Source organism: Vanessa cardui, chromosome 20 (assembly GCF_905220365.1).
Source record: "Vanessa cardui chromosome 20, ilVanCard2.1, whole genome shotgun sequence".
Lineage (NCBI taxonomy): Eukaryota > Metazoa > Arthropoda > Insecta > Lepidoptera > Nymphalidae > Vanessa > Vanessa cardui.
In genome coordinates this window covers 3,379,547-3,398,755 of record NC_061142.1, presented here as the reverse complement: position 1 = coordinate 3,398,755, position 19,209 = coordinate 3,379,547, and the positions used below count along the sequence as shown (strand labels likewise).

Sequence of the window (19,209 nt, the reverse complement as noted above, 5' to 3'; positions counted from 1 at the left end):
TATCTTATTGGTAATTTATTGAATCAAAATACATGTGCGCTTTACGTTAAACGTATGAAACGTATTTTCATTACATTAATATGATTAATTTAATTTAAATTTTATGTTTTTTTTCAAAATTAATTGTAAAAACTGAACGCATTTAACAACGCATTCTGATTTCAAGTTTATTTGTGGCCAAAATGAACGATTATATTTGGATTTTGAACGAATCAAAATGGATGCTGGGTGTGAATGAACTATGTACTGAAAAACGAACAGCTTTTTATCGAGTTGTGTCGTGGGCCCGATTATAATCGGGAATCCGGCATCACGGTTTTGTTTTGTAATATTTTAGGCAGTGGTGAACTCGTAAATGTGTCCTAAAAAACGGGATTGATCGAATTAGTGCCTGAATTCGGTGGATACCGTGTCGGTAATGTGTTTACGAGAGTGTCAGGCGAGCTTCCCGCAGGTGTCCCTAATAGGATGAGGACTCTGACGGAAATATTGAATGTCGATGCAAATCAGCGAGTGGTGTGTGTCGGGCTGCCGTAGATACTCGGTGCAAGATGGCGAGAATATACGGACTAAAGTGTTGCTCGTGTGCTGTATGAGCGGGCAGAAATGAAATGCATATACAGGAAGGAACAAACACAACTCTGACAACATGTACCAAAATGACAGAAGAAGTAGACAGAAGACATGGTGTGAATGGCAACAGCAGTAGTAAGGGTGTCAATGACGATCCTCCTGTGCACAGCTCAACTCCCGCTGCGTCGGGTGGAAGGCTTAAATTCTATAAAGGTCAGTCTAATTTAAATGTCAAGTCTATTTTGATAAAAAAAAATCAACAAAAAATATTCTGCAATCTTCAGTGATAGCTGATTTTAAACAGAATTAATGCTATAAGATTCTTTTTTTAGTTCATATTTAATGAAATCCTTCATATATCTAAAGTTGAGTGTGAGTATTTATCAGAGTAAGAAAAACTAGAAAGTTATTCATGCTCTGATAAACACATACAGCTACATTTGAGTGAGCAGTTGCCAATTGTGTGCGCAAACCTCTGTGTCATTGTTGTTTTGTAAGAAGCTGAAGGCACCCTTGCGGAAACACACTGCTTATAACCAAATTGGAATCTTGCTTTATGACTTATAAAGTTTTAATAGACAAATTATGTTAGATATTTTACTAGCTTATGGAAATTAAATGTCTAATTAAAATGAACCAAAAGTCATCAAGTTCGAAATTATTATAGTAAAAAAATTAAGTTAATTGAATAATATGTGTGAAAATATAATTTAGTAGGAATATAATTGAAAATGTACCTGACCTTCGCAAGAAAGGTAATCCCTCACTATAAAGATTACTTACATCATCAAAGAAAATACAAGTGATTTTTTTAACTATTAAAAGATTTGATGTTGAGGTTAATATGATATTAATAAATGGGTAATAAGTATTTGCTCATAATCAAAAAAAAATTATTACTATATTTGCATGAAACTATATAAGCAACAGCAGGTGTAAATGTAAGCATGATTTTGTATATTTTGTTTGCATATTATATTATTTAAAAATTAAAGGGATCAGTTAAAATATGATTGTAATTTGGATACTTTAATTTCCATTAGAATTTTAGTTAATTCTCATCTATATGTTTCTGCATATATACACATAGATGACGAAAATCACTCAATGTTGTGTCTGTGAAACATACCAACCTTATTATATAATGTAAGTAGTGATAGTATCTCAATAAACATGATCATATTTACCAACCAGCTCAGTTGACCCCCGACTAAGCACATTTTTGTTTTATAAACAATCATTTAGGGCAAGTGTCACTTACGAGATATGCAAATCATACATTCCATAGGTTAGTAACTACTCAAATAAGAGAAGTGACACCTAATGTTGTTAATTTGTAGATAATTAATAATTTAATAACAAATCTTTTTATAGTATTTATCAATTTTTTTTTACATTTTGTTTTTTTAAGGGAATATATTTTTCGAACCATTTGTGAAAGCTAACACTGGAATGCATGACCTTAGGGTCTTACATCATTATTAAATTTAATTATTCACTTTATTATATGGTCAATGAAAGAATGAAAAGTTTTTTTTAAAAATAATGTACTAATGCAGAAAATAATAGAAACTATAAAAAAACAATAAATTTATAAGACTGTCTTATAATCTAACATAGGTACATACATACTTTTATTAGTAATATCACAAAATATTTCCATACAAGTTTTTGTTTCATTATGTGTTATAGGTGTAATATAGTAGTAAACAAATTCAAATCAAAGACAATTTTGTGTCATAAATATGTTTAAAGGCAGTGATACACATGCTTTTAAAACTAAGCAGTAGTGCGCACACTAGTTAAAATCATAAGTAATTAGTATTCTGTGGATACAGATGCAAATTAATAGGGCCTGCCTATTTGTTTACTTACTTGCCTGATATTTGCAAGGAACATACCCAAGCCAGTTCACTGATGAGTGGAAAATACAAGCCAGTTATACAGTTTCCTGTTTTTGCAATGGCAATATCATAGATTTACTGGTAGAATCTGTGGTTAAGTAGAAAAAAAAATTCAAGAGAAGAAGAAGAAGAATGATTTGGTCAGCCACTGGCATGCCTGTGGCCGTCGCGTAAGATAACACGTGCCGATTCAACAGACACCCGTCGTTATGCAGTCTAATTGCTTGTCAGATAACAGACAACCGGATAACAATTGACTGGCATGTGAAAGTAATTGCCAACTGTACGAGCAGCAACCATATGTATTCCCATCTTCATAGAGAATAGCTAAGTTTATTATGTGAATGTAAAGATTAATATTTTAGCAGAGCTTTAAAAAAACTGAAATTTTTAAAATTCATGTGTAGTTGTCAAATTAAATAAATAATTCCCATTATGGATATTGATATTTCGACAGGAAACGATATGGCAAACTCTACCCGACTTTTTCGGAGTTTGAGTAGCTATATATAGCTGCATATTTCGAGGCTTAAGGTTCGGGTTGGGTTTTAGACAGTCATCAGGCTTTTCTGCCTAGAAATTCTCAGTAGCATCCAGGTTTCTAAGAATAGACGATTGTATTCCCATACCTCAGAAAGCACGTAAATTAGTTGAGCCGTCTGATCTTTTTTCTATTGTGTTTTGCCGTTCTATAGGATTACCTGTACCAGTGTTTGTGCCCACACTTGTGCGCTATAATACGTTCTGTGTACAACGGGGTGTACCCTTTGCTGTGGCCGATATCGGTCTGGAGGTCCATCTTTATTTCAATTCACACAAACGTCTATCATTCACAATTTCACATCAATATCTATATCTATATTAAAATTATAAATGTAAAGGTAACTCTATCTGTCTATCGCTCTTTCACTACCAAACCGCTGAACCGAAATTGATGAAATTTCGTTTGAAAAAAATGCACAGGACAACTAACACCCTATAACGCGAGCGAAGCCACGGGCGACTACTAGTATTGTATATATTAAACTTAAATCTGCATTCAAATAACGATATTCAAATGGTGACGTGTCAGGTTTCAAATTAATCAAATTATCTTTTATACAAGACTATTTGCTAAAACAGATTACATTGCTTTAAGTTAGTTTTATAGTTCGCTTATAATAATAATAATCATAGCACATGTTTTATTTTTATTATTATTCTTATGTTTACAAAGCATAAATGTACTTATAAATAAATAAAAGTTATCGTACCTAACTATTATGTATTGTTGGTTTATGTCCACTGCACCATATCTTAAGTAAATATAATAAGGTGCATTGGGATTTGATTTCTATGTACTCAATTTGACACTGTATTTGTATTGGTTTTGTGATTTTATCATTAAATAACTATAATGTTATTCTAAATTTGTTATAGTTTCTTATGAATTAAATTAATGTTCTAAATAAGTCAAATACACGACGATATTTTAAATAACAAAGTCATAACGTATAAATGCGTTCTATAAAGTACAAAATATTAAGACACAATGCTTTGTTTTTTAGATGGAAAGTTTATCCTGGAGTTGGTACGAGGAAGCGCGCGCGAGGGCGAGCGCGCGGGCTGGGTGTCCGTGCCGCGCAAGACGTTCTGGCCGCCCGCCGCCGCGCCGCCCACGCCGCCGCACGCCGCGCCGCCCTGCGCCTCGCTCTCCCTCTCCGACGACAACTCCTCGCTGCACTCCTCGCCCTGCACCTCGCACCGCGACCACTGCTGGAAGCAGACCACGCCGCGCCGCAACCTATCCAAAGAGCTAGCCATGTACTACTGCAGGCCGACCACCCTGCACAACGCGCACATACAGGCCGCCAGCCGACTCAAGCGGAGGAGGCCCTTCGACACGAACTATCACGACACGCTACCCAACGGAACCTTTCGCAAGACTCTCGCCAATGGCCTCTGCGATAAAAAACGAAACGGCGAAGTCGGCTCGCCGGAGAGTAAGAATTGCAAAAGCGAAGATGTCGTCGACGCCCCGACTGATTCGAAAACGAAAATGGAGGAGGACAGGTGGACGGATTTCGACCGGGAGAAGTACTATCATATGAAACTTAAAAAACCATATCAGTATCATAAGTTAAGAGTGTATAAAAAAACGAAATCCGCGATAAGGCGCAAAGAACTGACTCGCACAGTCGACAGACTGCGGGAGAAGATCGCATCGCTCCCCGTTCTCGTGAACGCGAAGCTGGCGAGCTGTCGGCAGGAGCACATGATGGTCTCGCCGCGGAAGCGCATCCTGCGGGAGATGGAGCGCGTCAGCCTAGAGGACCAGGTGACGAAGCGGAGGGCGAAGACCGTCCCCGCCCTGAGCACCGCGTCGTATCCGCCGTCGCCGGGCCCGAGCCACACGCCCCACAAGCCGCCCGCCGACGCGTCGGCCCGCCCCCACAACGGCACCGCGCCCCGGAAGGAGACCACCGTCTCGAAGAACGTCAGCAGCTACAGCATACACTCGCTGCTCAGCATGCCCGACGAGAGCCCGACGCGACGGTCGCCCGAGGCGAAGCGCTCGCCGCACTCGTACCCGCCCTCGCTGAAGACCGAGTCGCCGTCGAGCGTCAACTCGCCGGACCTCAGCCCCAGCCCGGACAACTACCGGTACCGGTACTCGGCGCTGACGCTGGGCTCGCCGGGGCGCGGCGCGGCGCGCGACTCGCCCACGCCGCCGCAGCCCGGCGCCGCGCCCGCCTTCCGCTCGTACGCGGCGCCCACGTCGCCGTACGGGCCGCGCGCCTGGCCCGCGCCGCCGGCCGCGCCCTACCGCCGCGACGACTGGGCGGGCGCGGGCGCGCAGTACGTGTTCGGGTACGGCTACGTGCCGCACGTGTACCGCGCGCCCGCGCCGGCGCCCGCGCCGCTGTGGATGCACTACGCGCTGGCGCCGGGCGCGCCGCCGGGCCCCTGGGCGCCGCTCGCGCACCCGCTGCTGACCGACCACATCCCAAAGGACGAGCCCACTTCGGGTACGCACATAGTGGACAACATTCGTGTGCCCTTTCGCCGTAGGCGAGTACGGAGATTGTTATGGTACGTTATATGTTTCAGATTTGCCCCTGAACCTGTCGAAGCACTGAGGACGCCGCCGAGCTCGGGCCGCCCGGCGGGCTCTCGGCGCGGCGCTCCACTAACGGCACGGCAGGGCTTCGCCGCGCGGCAGACGTTCGAACCTTTCGCTACCATACGAATGCGATGTTGACACTATACAAAGTTATTCAAAGACTCTTAGATTAATTGAAGCATAAAATAAAGTATAATATCGTTTAAATATATGTCGTCGGACGGGTGTCTGCAAACATTCCAACGTCGCGTTGACCAATTGGCGCTGTCGAGTCCAAAAATCGCATCCCACCTACACTCCGGCGCGCGGGGCTTCGCCCCTCGGTTAGAGTTTATAAACTATCTCCTCTGTGAGAACGAACAATATTTTTATATATCGTGATTTTCCGGCAGATCTGAATGTCTGGAAATTTATTTACAAAGTTATATGTATAATATACTGAAACGACTTTATTTTAGCATAAAGTGTATGTATGTATGTATGCAGAGTCATGTGTGTATTTTCATACGAATTATTTGAACTGCGAGTAAATATTTTAATATTGGCTATTATTTAAGAATAAGATGCTAAGATCTAAACGAAACAAAAATACAGTTATCGATTGTTAACGATCAGTGCCTTGTAATAAAGAAGATATTATTGAAAATATTTATGAATGAAAAGTATTACCTGAATGAATTTCCTGATCTTTTGATAAATATATAAAATGCAGTTTTTTCTGTCGTAATTGTATCCGTTTTGATATAATATTTACAAATTAGGTACAAACATTTCGGTCCATACTCATTGAAATCCATAAAGAATGACTACGTTCGATCTCATTATTTAATTTAGAAAATAAACGAGGTAAAGACTACAGTTTTTGGGATCAAATTTGGATGTGTGTCTATGTAACATGTATATTAAAAGACATTGTATATAATTTGTGAATGGTGTATTATTGATGAAAGCTGGGCGTAGATTCTATGAGCAGTAACCGCTTATGATTTACATCGGTAAGAGTTTATTACCTTGAAATAATAATTAATTATGGTAATTGTACAGTATTTTTGTATTGAGTATTTTATGGCGATTATGACGACCATCTGTGTCTGTCGTGTTATAGTTTTATGTAGAGCCGAGCGCAGGGCCCCCGACCCTCGCCGCGGGGCCCGGGCGTCGCGCGACGAGAGAAGGCTTTGAGATTAAAATATAGAAGTAGTTTTCTGCAATTTTAGTATGGGGTTATGTATTATAAGGACAGTTTAGCGACGGTACGGGACTGACTCTGATGTAATTTTATCATTAATGGAATTGTATAAAATAGTCGTGTAATCGGAGGCCTACTGTAACAACCATTGTCCGCCAACAAAGTTGACTTAGTGTAAATGTAGATGTAACAGAACCTGCTCAATTAAACTCTGAGTAAACTTAGGGAACAACTTATTAATTATCGATGTTGTAACTGGGATGAAACTGACTTGTATAATTTTTACGCTGATTATCTCTGTGTCGCCTGTTTATATTTATGTCGATAAATTAATGACACGACTTGCATAGTTTCGATAAGGTTAAATCTATATTAGATTTCATAAAAATGATATCACTATAAGCCTAATATATTAAATGAGGTGTATAGAATAACTTGTAAATTATATGTTAATATATACTAAAATAGTGCACTGCAATATGGCCTCCGTTCGAAATGACTGTAATTGTGAACTTTAGTTTGTATGATGAAATCTAAATAGATTTAATCTTTGTATTACTTTCAAGTTTTACTGAAATTAACTGATTTGTATTATTTACATAATAATATATGAAAATGTTATAAAAAACTATATAAAGTACACACATGTGCCATTAAATATTACTCTTACTGTGTAGGGTTTATAGAAATTAGAGACTCAGTTTCCTCCCGCACACGATGTTGTTTAGCTACTGTTATTGCAAAGTAAAATATTTTTCTATGCAAACATGTATTTGTAATGTATGTGATAGCGCTTTTCGAATAAAGTAAAACGTGACGATGCAGGTGTCTTAAAATCAACTTAAAACATATTTATCACGCGGAATAATAGCTATTATCCATTTATTTTAAGATGTAGTTATGTACTCGAATAAATATAACTTTTTAAAATATGGGGTTTTATTTATTTTATAATTTAAATAACAACATAACCTGCAATCTTTAATGCGTGTTTTTTGACACATTTGTTACAGTTTTATGTAGATAGTTATAATCCTGAAAGAAATTTTAGTGGATTTAGTAACTAAATTGAATATTTATTGAAACTTTCTGAATACCAAAATGAAACTTAAGCAGAGAAAGAAAGGCTTGTATGAATTATTTATATTCATATAAGAATTATTTATATTTCGCTACAGCGAAAGTAAACTACATGAAAATTAATGTTTCATACGACGTCACGATTGCTTATCCGACTTTAAATTTTATTGATTGTCAATTTATAATTTGGAAATATTACTCAAATAAACATTACAGTCTGCATGATTTATTTTTTGTTTCATTTATATAAATTTTTGCTCTCATTTTCAAATAGATTAAAATGAAAACATTCATTATACAAGAAATATCTTGCGTTTTTCTATTTTGGTTAAACATGATAATGGTTATTTCCAGTTCAAGCTCTCAGTTTAAATATTTCTATATTCTTAAATATAAACTGTTGTCCAAAAACAGGTTCAGCGACTTGGGAGCTACTAGTTCATTAGTGTAGATTTGGTAATTAATGTCAAAATTAAAACTTAACTATTTACTAATTTGTAACTGTCTTCCATAAATTATGTTGTCAAATGGCGTTCCCCAACAACACTAACATTTAATTTAAGTAGAATTATTTTTTCCTGTATAAAATAATTTGATAATGCAGTTAATATATACTACAATCCAAGGCCGCAATTACCACGGAGGCGTAGTAAAAGAAAATTTACTAAAGTGATCTGAAGGCAAATCAAAAGATTTTTGGTTTGTCCATATTATCTCTATTTGAAGTATGCAATTATTTCGACAAGGAAATAAAGAAGGAAGGTATAAATGGAGGCAAAACCGAAAAACAGTACTAATTTATAAAGTAAAGTATAATTTTTATTTGTTTTTTTCTACTAATTTATATTTATATATAATAAAGGAAATTTTTGTGAAATGGATTATAATTATTATAGTTTAATTCTATTAGAGTATCCGATAAATAAAATTTAAACTTAAAGCATTTAAGGTAACATACAACAACTGATACATAACATTAACTGGATGAACGAAAATTCTCACGATTTCCAGTGTTCTTTTAGAGCGATCCCACACATGCACATCATCCACCTGAATTTTAACAGTTAAGATTCTAGCATTACATAAGCGAATGAGAACTGAGCATTACAGTTTAATGCCTCACAAACCTCTTGCGTAAAACTGCATAACACAACCAATGTGACCGCTTCGTTCGTTATTGTTAAAACTTCACTGAAGTTAATAGCTGAAAATCTAATAGTAGATTGCTAAAGTACGAACGAAGGAGCGCTCATAGAATCAAATTATATTTTATTTACTAATTAACTCAGACTTTGTTTTGTAGGTTTTGAATAAAGTCTAAAAAGTATTAAGATATCGAGGAAGACAAGAAAGGAAACTTATATGTCAAAATAAAATACGCAGTTTTCCAATTTGTGCTTTATTTATGAAAAAAATTGTAAATTATCCTACAATGAATCTCCGAATGAAATAGACTTACATATCGTTTTATGTATCAAATACATTATTTTGCTCATCGCCAGATCAAACCACATAAGAACAATATAGTTTAAAATATTATCTACAGAATCCGTCGTCGGCGATTCGATTACCAAAAATACAATCTTCACGAAGGTCGGGGGCGTGTGTGTGTCCGTGGGCGGGCCGCTCGGGGCTATGTACACGAGCAATATACAGCGGGGCGGCTCAGCCGAGCAGCGCCTCCATGGTGTAGGGGTGCGGCGGGTGCGGCGGGCGCGGCGGCTCCTGTCAGTCCAGGATCACGAACTGCAGCGGCGCCGCGCCCGCCGCGCCACTCGCGCCCGCGCCCGCGCCCGCGCCCGCCGCCTTGGCCGCCACCGCGCCCGCGCCCGCCGCGCCGCCCGCCGCCGCGCCCAGGCTGGCGGCGCCGACCGCGCTGCGCATGGCCCGCCAGGGCGCGCGCGCGCCGCGGCGCAGCTCGCCGCAGCTCAGCGTCCTCCTAGCGGCCCTGGGGAGGAGCGGGCGTTATGAGTCTGGCGTGATTATATGTTTTGCTACGTAGTAGTGCTGCGAGTGACGAAAGGGAGACGTACTTGGCGACCTCGGTGGCTCTGAAGTAGAGGTCGTCGGGTGCGTCCATCCACGAAATAACGTGACGTCGGCCCCCACGACCGGTCAAATTTGTCGGTTTGCCGTTTACCTATGAACGATAATAATTACTATCGATTGCATGTATAATTTATTTCTAATGTGACTATACTGGTAGTTTTTAATGTGGTATTATTATAACCAACGAGTATATATAGTCCATTCCAATGACAAAAGGAGACATTCAAAACATACCGTATTTTTCAATATCACAAGTGTTTTGTTGATAATTCCACTATAAGATTAACTACAAACAGTTCTTGATTAATATATCTTCATTTGTAATACAACAATATTTCACTAAACTACATAGATCCACTTTAATTTCACTTCCAAAGTAACGAAAACAGTTTTGTCGACATTCAAGACGCCATTTCTCGATGACGAACATTAAAAATAGAGGCCTCAACTAGGCATGTTCGCTAAACGAATGTAGACGAATGAATTTATACAGATAAAAAATATATTATTTTAGTTTTAAAATTCATTATAGATATTTTTTTTTAAATATATTTATTTAATTGGTTGTAATATATAATATGAATTATTTATAAGAAACGTAAAAAGTTACCTAACGATAGATAAAAAAGTTATTTTTATACAGTAAGGTTTTTACATAAAAATAATATTTTTGCCAAAAATGTTAAAAGAATTATTTTACTTAAAAATAATCTCTTATCTCGAAATGTAGATCAGTTTTGTGCATAGCAATTTTATAGTTTTGAAAATAATACAATGTTAAGAAAAACATTCGTCTCTCATCTTTCGTATCATGTGCACGGATGCATATTCGGAATTCTCTGAAGTTTTTTATTACGACCTGACTTTGTTTAAACGGAAAATTACTTTTAAAATCAAAAAAAATATATCGTTCTTTAGCATTAATTACCCATTCATTCAATTATTTTGACCTCACTAGTCGAACGCAAATGACATATCAATTCAAGGTCAAAGTTGTTTATTTACTTTTTCTCCTCTTCCCATTGGAATAGACTATACATATGTCATATGGAAAAGATTTCCTACAATTTTGAAATATAATCTATCAGAATGATACATACGTGCGCAAAGACGTGCGCAGGCAGCGGCTGGCCGGTGGCCTGCGCGCGCGCGCACATGGCGGCGTACTGCTCGCGCGAGGGCCGCTGCATGGGCGCGGGGTGCTTGTTGGGCCGCTTGGCGGGCGGCGGCGCGGCCACCTCGCGTGCGGCTCCGCTCGCACCTCCTGCAATCGCACGCAAGTCAGCACTCACAGTAAAGGGAACGATTACTAACATTTAGTAGCACTACTAGCGGAACGTAACTGGCGAGTGGTAGTGTGGCAGTCGATGAGCTACTGATAATATTACAAGAATAAATGCAATTTGAGAAACGATACAATTTAGATGCTCGAAATATTTTTTTCAGAGGATCGTTTAAATTGTATAGTTCCAGTTCAATTGGTCCTCCAGGAAATGCCACGACTTCCATAATAATGTTTACCGATTAGCCGTATGTTGTATTACCGGGCGAACCAATATGATTGAATTTCGTAGATAGAAAAAAGCGTCACAGACATTTAAAACTATGAGTAGAATTAAAATTTATAATTTAAGTAACAACATCGAATTACCAACCAATATAAGCTCGAATATTACCGTCACAGAACACCACTTCATGGACCTCGCTGTTCGCGTTAACACTACAAGGGTACTTAAATATTAATCATTCGCAAAATACAACATTGGGACAGACTTACAAAGTTGATCTGCGTATAAAAAACTAAATTAAGGCGTGGGGAATGAAAAGAATCGGTGTAAAAATATTTATTTGCTAAAGAGTGTTTTTATGATTTCAAACCTGTTGCTACTCCAGCAAAGTAAGCAGCACAAAAAGAGAAATTTCATTTCATAGAAATTATTATATTTCGAAAAATATTTGAAAACCGAAACATGATTTAGTTAAGGTTTATAAATTAAAAAAATATAATATAAAGATATAAATCTTAATTTTTATAAATCCGTTTCTCTAAACTAGTAACTTGTTTAAGAAATATTTTTGGAATGTAAGAAGAAAAAAAAAACATTTCGATTATTTTAATATTTTTTTATATGGCGTTGTCCTTAATATGGACGCTGTAAATTATTTTTATTTTCTATCTACGCGTAACCCTGTTACACAATACCATGCATACTATTTAAAAGACGTTTCATAAGATTATGTAGTGGGCACTGTCACTATAGAATGGATTTACTTTTTTAAATCTAAAAATCTTCAATATGTCTTTCTGTTAGTCAGAACATTTTTGCACATCAATTAATTATTATTGAGATTTTTTTCGACATTATTCATCATTCAAAAGCATTCAACTCTTATTGGTCTAGCCTTGGTTATAATAATAAAAGCAGAACCCGTAAAAAGAGTATAATCAAATGTACTTTTTATATAGTCTATAACTAAAAATTCTCGAACGATTTTGCTGAGTAAGTTTATTTTATGCATTTAAGGAATCTAAACTTCATCAATCATTATTTTTCATGAAATAGCTTAATCTTGAGAAAAAAAAGACACGAAACTAGATAGACTATAATTTATTTTCTAATTATGATGGTTACATTATAGACTTATTGTTGCTCGCGTGACGTCATCGTACGTCTGAAAAATGACACGTTCGGGTTTTCATACTGATATACATAATACGGATTTCAAAACCTACTCCAAATCTGTGAGTGGGGAATCTTGTGCAGCACAGCATGTTACACAACATGTGTAGTGTAAATAAATACTGGATTTTTGCATAATTATTGGAGTAAAATATCTTACGAGATGTAAGTATATGCAGATTTTAGTTTAGATATGATTAAAGAAATTTTATTTACATATGAGTGAAAGTGTTAATATATGTTGAAATGGCCCTCCTACATAATACTACATAACACTTTGCAAAAATGCTATAGATACTCGTTGTAGTACAATGTTTTATATAAATAAATTGTGCTTGCTTAAAATTGCACCGAAGCAAGCCTGAAACTAGTTGATCTGATAATTTTGGCATATTGATATTCAAGTCCTCCATTAAAATAATATGAAATCGTTAAAACTTTTCGTTGATCGTTTCAAATAATATTGCTAATATTTTTTAAAGAAAAATACTCGTGCCTACTGACTACAGTAGGTACGAGAACTTAACATTTGAGACGATCAGACGAACGTTTGTGAAAGGAATGCGCAAAGTTAGGAGCTGCGGCTAGGGGGGCGATACTGACTGTCGAGGCCGTTGATGTCGTCGTAGGCGCGGCGCTTGAGCGCGGGCGGCGCGTGCGGCGCCAGGCTGGCGGGCGGCGCGCTGGCCTCGCTGCGGCGCGCCTCCTGCTCCGCGCGCGACAGCACGCGCTCGTACATCAGGCTGCCGTCTGCCGGCGCACATGATATTACTATGCAACGTCTATCCAGCGTTACTTTCATCTGCTCATGTTATGTTTTAGATATAAAAGAATTAATATAGTACAAATTATGCTCATATAAGTAAATTCCTTTCAAGGACATTAGTTTCTTCATATTATGATGACGGTATAGCGACAGATGCTGACTAACCTGGCGCCTTGGGCGGCTTGGGGAAGGCGACGTGGTTCGGCACGGGCATGCGGTCGCGCGGAGTGAGCGTCAGCCATTCCTGAGCGCGGGGCGCGGCCGTGCCCATCGCGACGGCCAGACGCGTGGCCACCGCGCCCACCGCCCCGCGCACCCGCGGCACGCCGGTCGGGCCGGCGCCGCGCATCTCCGCACCCGCGCCGAGGCCCGCCATCGCTATCGTACCTGTGCATGTACATGGGAAGATTAATCGACGATTCGGTGGCATAGGATATCGAACGAGAGAGTCGGGCCGCCATACTCACACTCGTGCTTGACCTGGTGCAGGTTGATGGGCGAGAAGGGCGAGCGCGCGTAGTGGCGCGGGCGGCGCAGCGCGCGCGCCAGGCGGCGGGCGAGGCGCGTGAAGGGCGAGGCGCGCAGGTAGAAGGCGGCGCGCGTCTTCATGACGGGCCGCGCGCCCTCGCCCGCGCCGCCGTGCGCCGTGGCCACGTGCCGCGCCAGGTGCGCGCGCAGCTTGAACTCCTGCAACGCGTGCCCGATACATTCTATGTCCTGCGGGGTCTCGCCCCGGTCGCTCGTCGACTTACCGATGCATTATTAAAATGTAACGTAATAATGATAAGTAAACAATCGTTTCTACCTTCGCACAGTTGATGACGGTACAGCGGTGCGGGCGGTGTGAGACCGAGAGCGCCGTATCCTCCCCCTCCGCGCGTCCGGTGCGCGCCGCTTCCGTTTCGCTTTCTCCGAACACACCCGCTGTCTGTGTTACCAAAAAAAAGATTATAAGCTTACCTAGTGTCTACTTCCTTAGATAAAGCTTAAACAAAGTGAGTATTGCACTATCTCACCTTAAGCCCACCATATTTCTTCCAATATTGCCAGCAGGAGCCACACAATCTGTATTGTAAATGCTGTGGACCCCACGAGTACCACTGGTTTGAATTTGTCACTGAAATTAAATAAAAAAACTGGCTGTAAATACAAAATATTAATAATATTTTTCTTCGATTAATAACTAAGTATCGATCTTTGATAGTTTATCACTATATTTGTACTACTTAAACAAGATTATGATTATCTGCTTTCAAAACTAAAATAATATAAACATGCCATGACATGCCTAATGTCATTTACATGAATGACGATTAAGAAGTATTGTTTTAATGTTTTGTTGGGGAAGAGAGTTTTTTTAATCTTCATTATAGTTGCTGGTGACATTTTGACAACATACAAATGATAAAATCCGTCGAACCTGGCTTGAGTAAACGTAAATGTTAATACATTATTTATACAATTTAACATGACGACAAAAAATCTTAATTATTCAAGTAATACATTAAAATAGTACACAGTAGCCTATCTCAACTACCGAAGCGGTAAAGATAAACAAGCAAATTATGACACTGAATTGACCTGCTATCATTGAAGACTATGAATACATATTGGATGGTCGGCGAAGTTGTAATTAGAATTTTTCTGCCGTTGTATATCTATAACGCTGTTATCTACATACATTTAATTATGAGTTATGAGCTAAAAACGCGGTAAAAATGTAAATCTCCGATATATATAGATAGAGAATTTTTTTCTTATTAATATGCCATCAAGAGTGAAAATCGATCAGATGTCAGTAAACGGCAGTAAAGATATAGCACGGCAGTTTTGACATCAAATGATAAGTGAATGTAAGTAGTATAGCGTCAGGTACCTTGGCAGGACGCGCAGAGGCTGGGCGCGACAGCTGCGGTGCCGTTGGTGCCACCGTTGAGCACGGCCGCCTTGGCCGCGCCGGCGGCGTTCGCGACCAGCGCCGGATTCGGCTTGTTGCTGCAATTGCATCACATCATCTTCAGTTTGTACCACTTTACATGTCACAGGCTCCTTAGCGACGCCAGTGACGGCGAATCTTAGGAGCCCTGTATTACTATTATAGGGATTACAGAATACATAAATTGTCTAAATCGAAAAATGTCCGACTCGTGGATCGGGCTTTGTTACATGTAAAATATACTTAATAAAAACTATTTTATAAATACGAAGAGAAGCGTTTTGAAATGAATCATCGAAAGGGGTAAAGGAAAGTAGTGACGTGGCAAAGCAATCGAACGTATGATAGTAGTGACGTGTCGGTACAAACACTCACTAGTTGGGAATGTACACTTGCTTCAACTTCGACTCGGCTTCAACTGCCTTGACGCGCTTCTGCTGCACGTAGCGGTCCGTCGTCTTCCACATGTAGTAGTACTCCACCAAGTTCTTCAACGTCTTCCACGGCAACTGAAAGAATATACAACGAGAATAGACAATACTATCTTGCACTTTAATTGCTGCACTTAATAGAATTATTTACTTATTTTATTGTTTATTTTTTCGCGAGACATTATATTAATTTTTGTACATTATAATTTGAATTTAATTAGATAGATACATATATGTATGCATTTTAGATATCAGATACTGTACATTATTTTATATATATATATATATTTTAATATATTAATATTACACTGTATTTATTTATTATGTTTATATCTGCTCTGTACACCCCTACCTCTTTCTATATATGTTTTCCTCTACCTTAAGGTTGCCTGGAAGAGATCGCTGTGTTAGCGATAAGGCCGCCTCTTGTACATCTTTCATGTAACCATGTATGTGATTTATTTACTGGTGTACAATAAAGAGTATTTTGATTTTTGATTTTTTTGATTTGAATATACACAAAATAATATTAGTTAAATACGAATCAAAACCACAATGAAAGAGCCAGTTAGAAATAAATTTACAAGTAGGGCCTTGTGCAATCTCATTTTGGTAGATACCCGCATCTATCACTTATTCTACCGCTGAGCATCATATTTAGAAATGTTGAGGTCCAGTTTGAATGGTGAGTGAGTTTGTGGAGAAGAGACAAAGCAGTACCATTATCTATGTCCGGGTGGTAATGGTGGTGGCACACTTACCAACAGGTAGCCCATTTACCAGATAATATTATTATTTACAAATAGAAAAAAAATCGATAGAAAATCTGTAACAAATCCCTGAAATCGTGACAAAATACATATAATAGTATACAAGTGTGTGTGTGTGTTTACATAAGAGGCGTATCCAAACGTGACTTCGATTTCGAGCAAACTCACAAAGTCCTGTCGTATGTCCGCAAAGTCCTTGCCGTACTTGTCGAGCGCCTCCTCGAAGAGGTTGGCCTCGGAGGCGGACCACTCCTCCATCTCGTCGCGGCAGAGCACGGGGCCCGACGCGGGAACGAGCGACGACAGCGCCGCCTCTATGCTGTAGCCGGACTTGTGCAGCGTGTCCATCGCGTGAAACTGCAACGCCACGCGCGATATGACGAGGTTACTTTCATTATTAATACATATCTAAAAGGAATTCTTCATCAATTATTTAGTATATTATTAATGGAACGCTTAAAATGTTATATCATATTGACACAATAAACTTCTATCGAAGATTGCAATGTCTGTCTGCGACACGTATGTTTTCACAATTTCCAAATTTTTATTAAAAGTCTTTAAGAAATTTAGTTTATCAACAGCTATATATGATATTAAGAGGAAACGCGGAATGTGTTTTGTCCAGACATATATACATACGGAGAGGGTCAAACAAATACATGTGTATGTATTGAAACGCATATAAATAACATGCAGGGACATAGAGGTTTGTATTATCTGATGACTGAGAAACTGTTAACGTTGTACTAATATCTTATTCTTTATATAGTAAACGAAAGCTCTTACTACTGTCTGTCTCTGTGTATGCTTAGATCTTTGAAATTACACAACGGATTTTGATACCGTTTTTTTCAATATATAGATTGATTCAAGATGAAGATTTTTATGTAAATACTGATTATTATAGAAGTTTTACATTGATATTAAAAGGAAGCGTCGTTTTAATTTCAATTAAATTCTACCGCACGTGTATCCATCAAAAATCATTGGGAGATGCGTAGTAGAATTAACACCAAGTCTACTTTTCAAAATGAAAGTTCTTAGCTAGGGAATTTACAGGCTGTATCTTGCTCTTCTTAGGATTATTAAAGTTCCATTGATAACTTGAAGACGAAATATGAATATGAATAGTATATGTGCAGTTTATGGGGCGACGTACTAGTGTGATGTCGCGGCTGGCGGCGGCGGCGGACATGTGCAGCGAGGGCTGCTTGACGCTGGACGAGCAGTCGAGCGCGCGCGCGAACGTGCCCACCGAGCGCGCCACAACCAGGAACTGGTCGATCTGCCGGTCCGACAGCCCGTGCGCCGGCGTCCACACCAGCGTCTCCAGCTCCGAGCTGCAGCGGCTGTCCTCCTCGCCTGGCGACAACACTCCGTTTAAACATACATATTTGGCAACCGTCGAAACCTTCTCCTTGATAAAATAATATTTACATTGTTGGGCTCTACCCTACATCTTTCTTAAGCTCAGGAATAATTCACGGCAGCTGTTCTCGAGGAGACTGTCCAAGTGGGCGTAAAGTATTATTATATATAAGCTGAACGCAAACACAATTGCACTCTCTGTAGTAAAGAAGTTAGTATAGAATAGTTCAGAGACCACGAACAGCACTGCCAGTATTATTAGCCCAACCCAAATGTTATTAATTAAATAAAGCAAATTAATGACGAAATTAAATGGACTAGTGATATTATAACATTGGTATATACATATATACCAATTTACATCATGTGACGAAAACCTCAATGACATGATTTAAATTAAATTTTAGTATTATTTTAGTACAGAATACGTCGCTCACCTTCTTTTAATAAATTAGTTACTTCAGTCTGATATCTACTTCCAACTTTGATTTCTCCCTTATCTGCTAATAAAGTCTTTTGTGAAGGATCAAATACTAAACAATAAAAAAATGCGTCCTGAAACAAAGAGAAAAATATACGTTAATCAATTAATTTATATTAAATGAAATAAATGTCATACTTATATAATTATTTACAAAAACTTTCACATAATCGAGACACGATGAGAACCTGCTCGGTGTTAATTATTCCGAAACATTTTTTATTAATTATAGTCTGACTAGTATCGCCCGCGGCTTCGCTCGCATTTTAGGGGTTCGGTTGTCATGCGAGGCAAAAAAGTACCCTATGTCCTTTTTTGGTGTTCTAGTTTACTTCATACGAAATTTCATCAAATTCGGTTCAGCAGTTTGGTCGTTAAAGAGCCACAGACAGTCAGGCAGACAGAGTTACCTTAACATTTATAATATTAAAATATAGATTACAATTATTGTAAAGAAGCCGTCTAACTTCATATAACATTACACATTACAAATCACACCCAAGTTGCACGGCGAGTACATTAAAATAGATTAACAAAAAGTGTCTAGACATCTTTTTTTATTTTAAATATTCAAATCAACTTACTGGTACATTTAACAACTAATTTATACTCTAATTATTCGTGGCAAAATTTTTAATTCAATTAAAAATAATCGAGAACGCTTTGTATGTGTCATAGTTTACACGTGGCTGTAGGATTCCCACGGCTGTGTTGAAATATAACCAATTTTCGTTTCTGAAACCGTTAACAATTTTTGCATACTATTGCTCTCCTAAGTTATATGACGGTGACGTCTGTCCGATTTCGGTCATTAATCCCTTGGGAGACAAACCAATTACGCACTATATATTATAGTGCACACACTTCGCACTTGG

The 19,209-nt window shown here is 38.7% G+C and overlaps 2 protein-coding genes across 2 annotated transcripts in view; one reads left to right on the top strand and one right to left on the bottom strand.

Annotated features, from left to right (window-relative positions):
• The first annotated feature begins 45 nt into the window (after positions 1–45).
• On the top strand, positions 46–7,699 carry LOC124538292 (protein hairless). The gene is made up of 3 exons (XM_047115304.1): positions 46–786; positions 4,025–5,485; positions 5,568–7,699. The coding sequence occupies exons 1-3, from the start codon at positions 612–614 to the stop codon at positions 5,594–5,596; spliced, it is 1,665 nt and encodes a 554-aa protein (XP_046971260.1). The 5' UTR covers positions 46–611; the 3' UTR covers positions 5,597–7,699.
• A 1,533-nt stretch (positions 7,700–9,232) lies between these two features.
• The window catches only part of LOC124538352 (metastasis-associated protein MTA3), a 57,622-nt gene continuing 47,645 nt past the window's right edge, over positions 9,233–19,209 (bottom strand). The window contains exons 5-17 of the mRNA XM_047115393.1: positions 18,291–18,408; positions 17,645–17,847; positions 16,651–16,839; positions 15,657–15,790; positions 15,222–15,340; positions 14,362–14,462; positions 14,151–14,273; positions 13,813–14,032; positions 13,511–13,732; positions 13,183–13,329; positions 10,999–11,162; positions 9,883–9,989; positions 9,233–9,797 (exon numbers count right to left, since the gene is read on the bottom strand). Coding sequence (XP_046971349.1) covers positions 9,578–9,797; positions 9,883–9,989; positions 10,999–11,162; positions 13,183–13,329; positions 13,511–13,732; positions 13,813–14,032; positions 14,151–14,273; positions 14,362–14,462; positions 15,222–15,340; positions 15,657–15,790; positions 16,651–16,839; positions 17,645–17,847; positions 18,291–18,408 — 2,067 coding nt within the window. The 3' untranslated portion in view covers positions 9,233–9,577. The remainder of the gene's footprint in view (positions 9,798–9,882; positions 9,990–10,998; positions 11,163–13,182; positions 13,330–13,510; positions 13,733–13,812; positions 14,033–14,150; positions 14,274–14,361; positions 14,463–15,221; positions 15,341–15,656; positions 15,791–16,650; positions 16,840–17,644; positions 17,848–18,290; positions 18,409–19,209) is intronic.

Excerpts from the sequence above, each read along its gene's own strand:
- LOC124538292 (XM_047115304.1), top strand. The coding sequence starts at position 612 with ATGCATATACAGGAAGGAACAAACACAACTCTGACAACATGTACCAAA. Across the intron at positions 787-4,024 it reads AAGGCTTAAATTCTATAAAG|ATGGAAAGTTTATCCTGGAG; the intron begins GTCAGTCTAATT and ends TTTGTTTTTTAG. Across the intron at positions 5,486-5,567 it reads AAAGGACGAGCCCACTTCGG|ATTTGCCCCTGAACCTGTCG; the intron begins GTACGCACATAG and ends TATATGTTTCAG.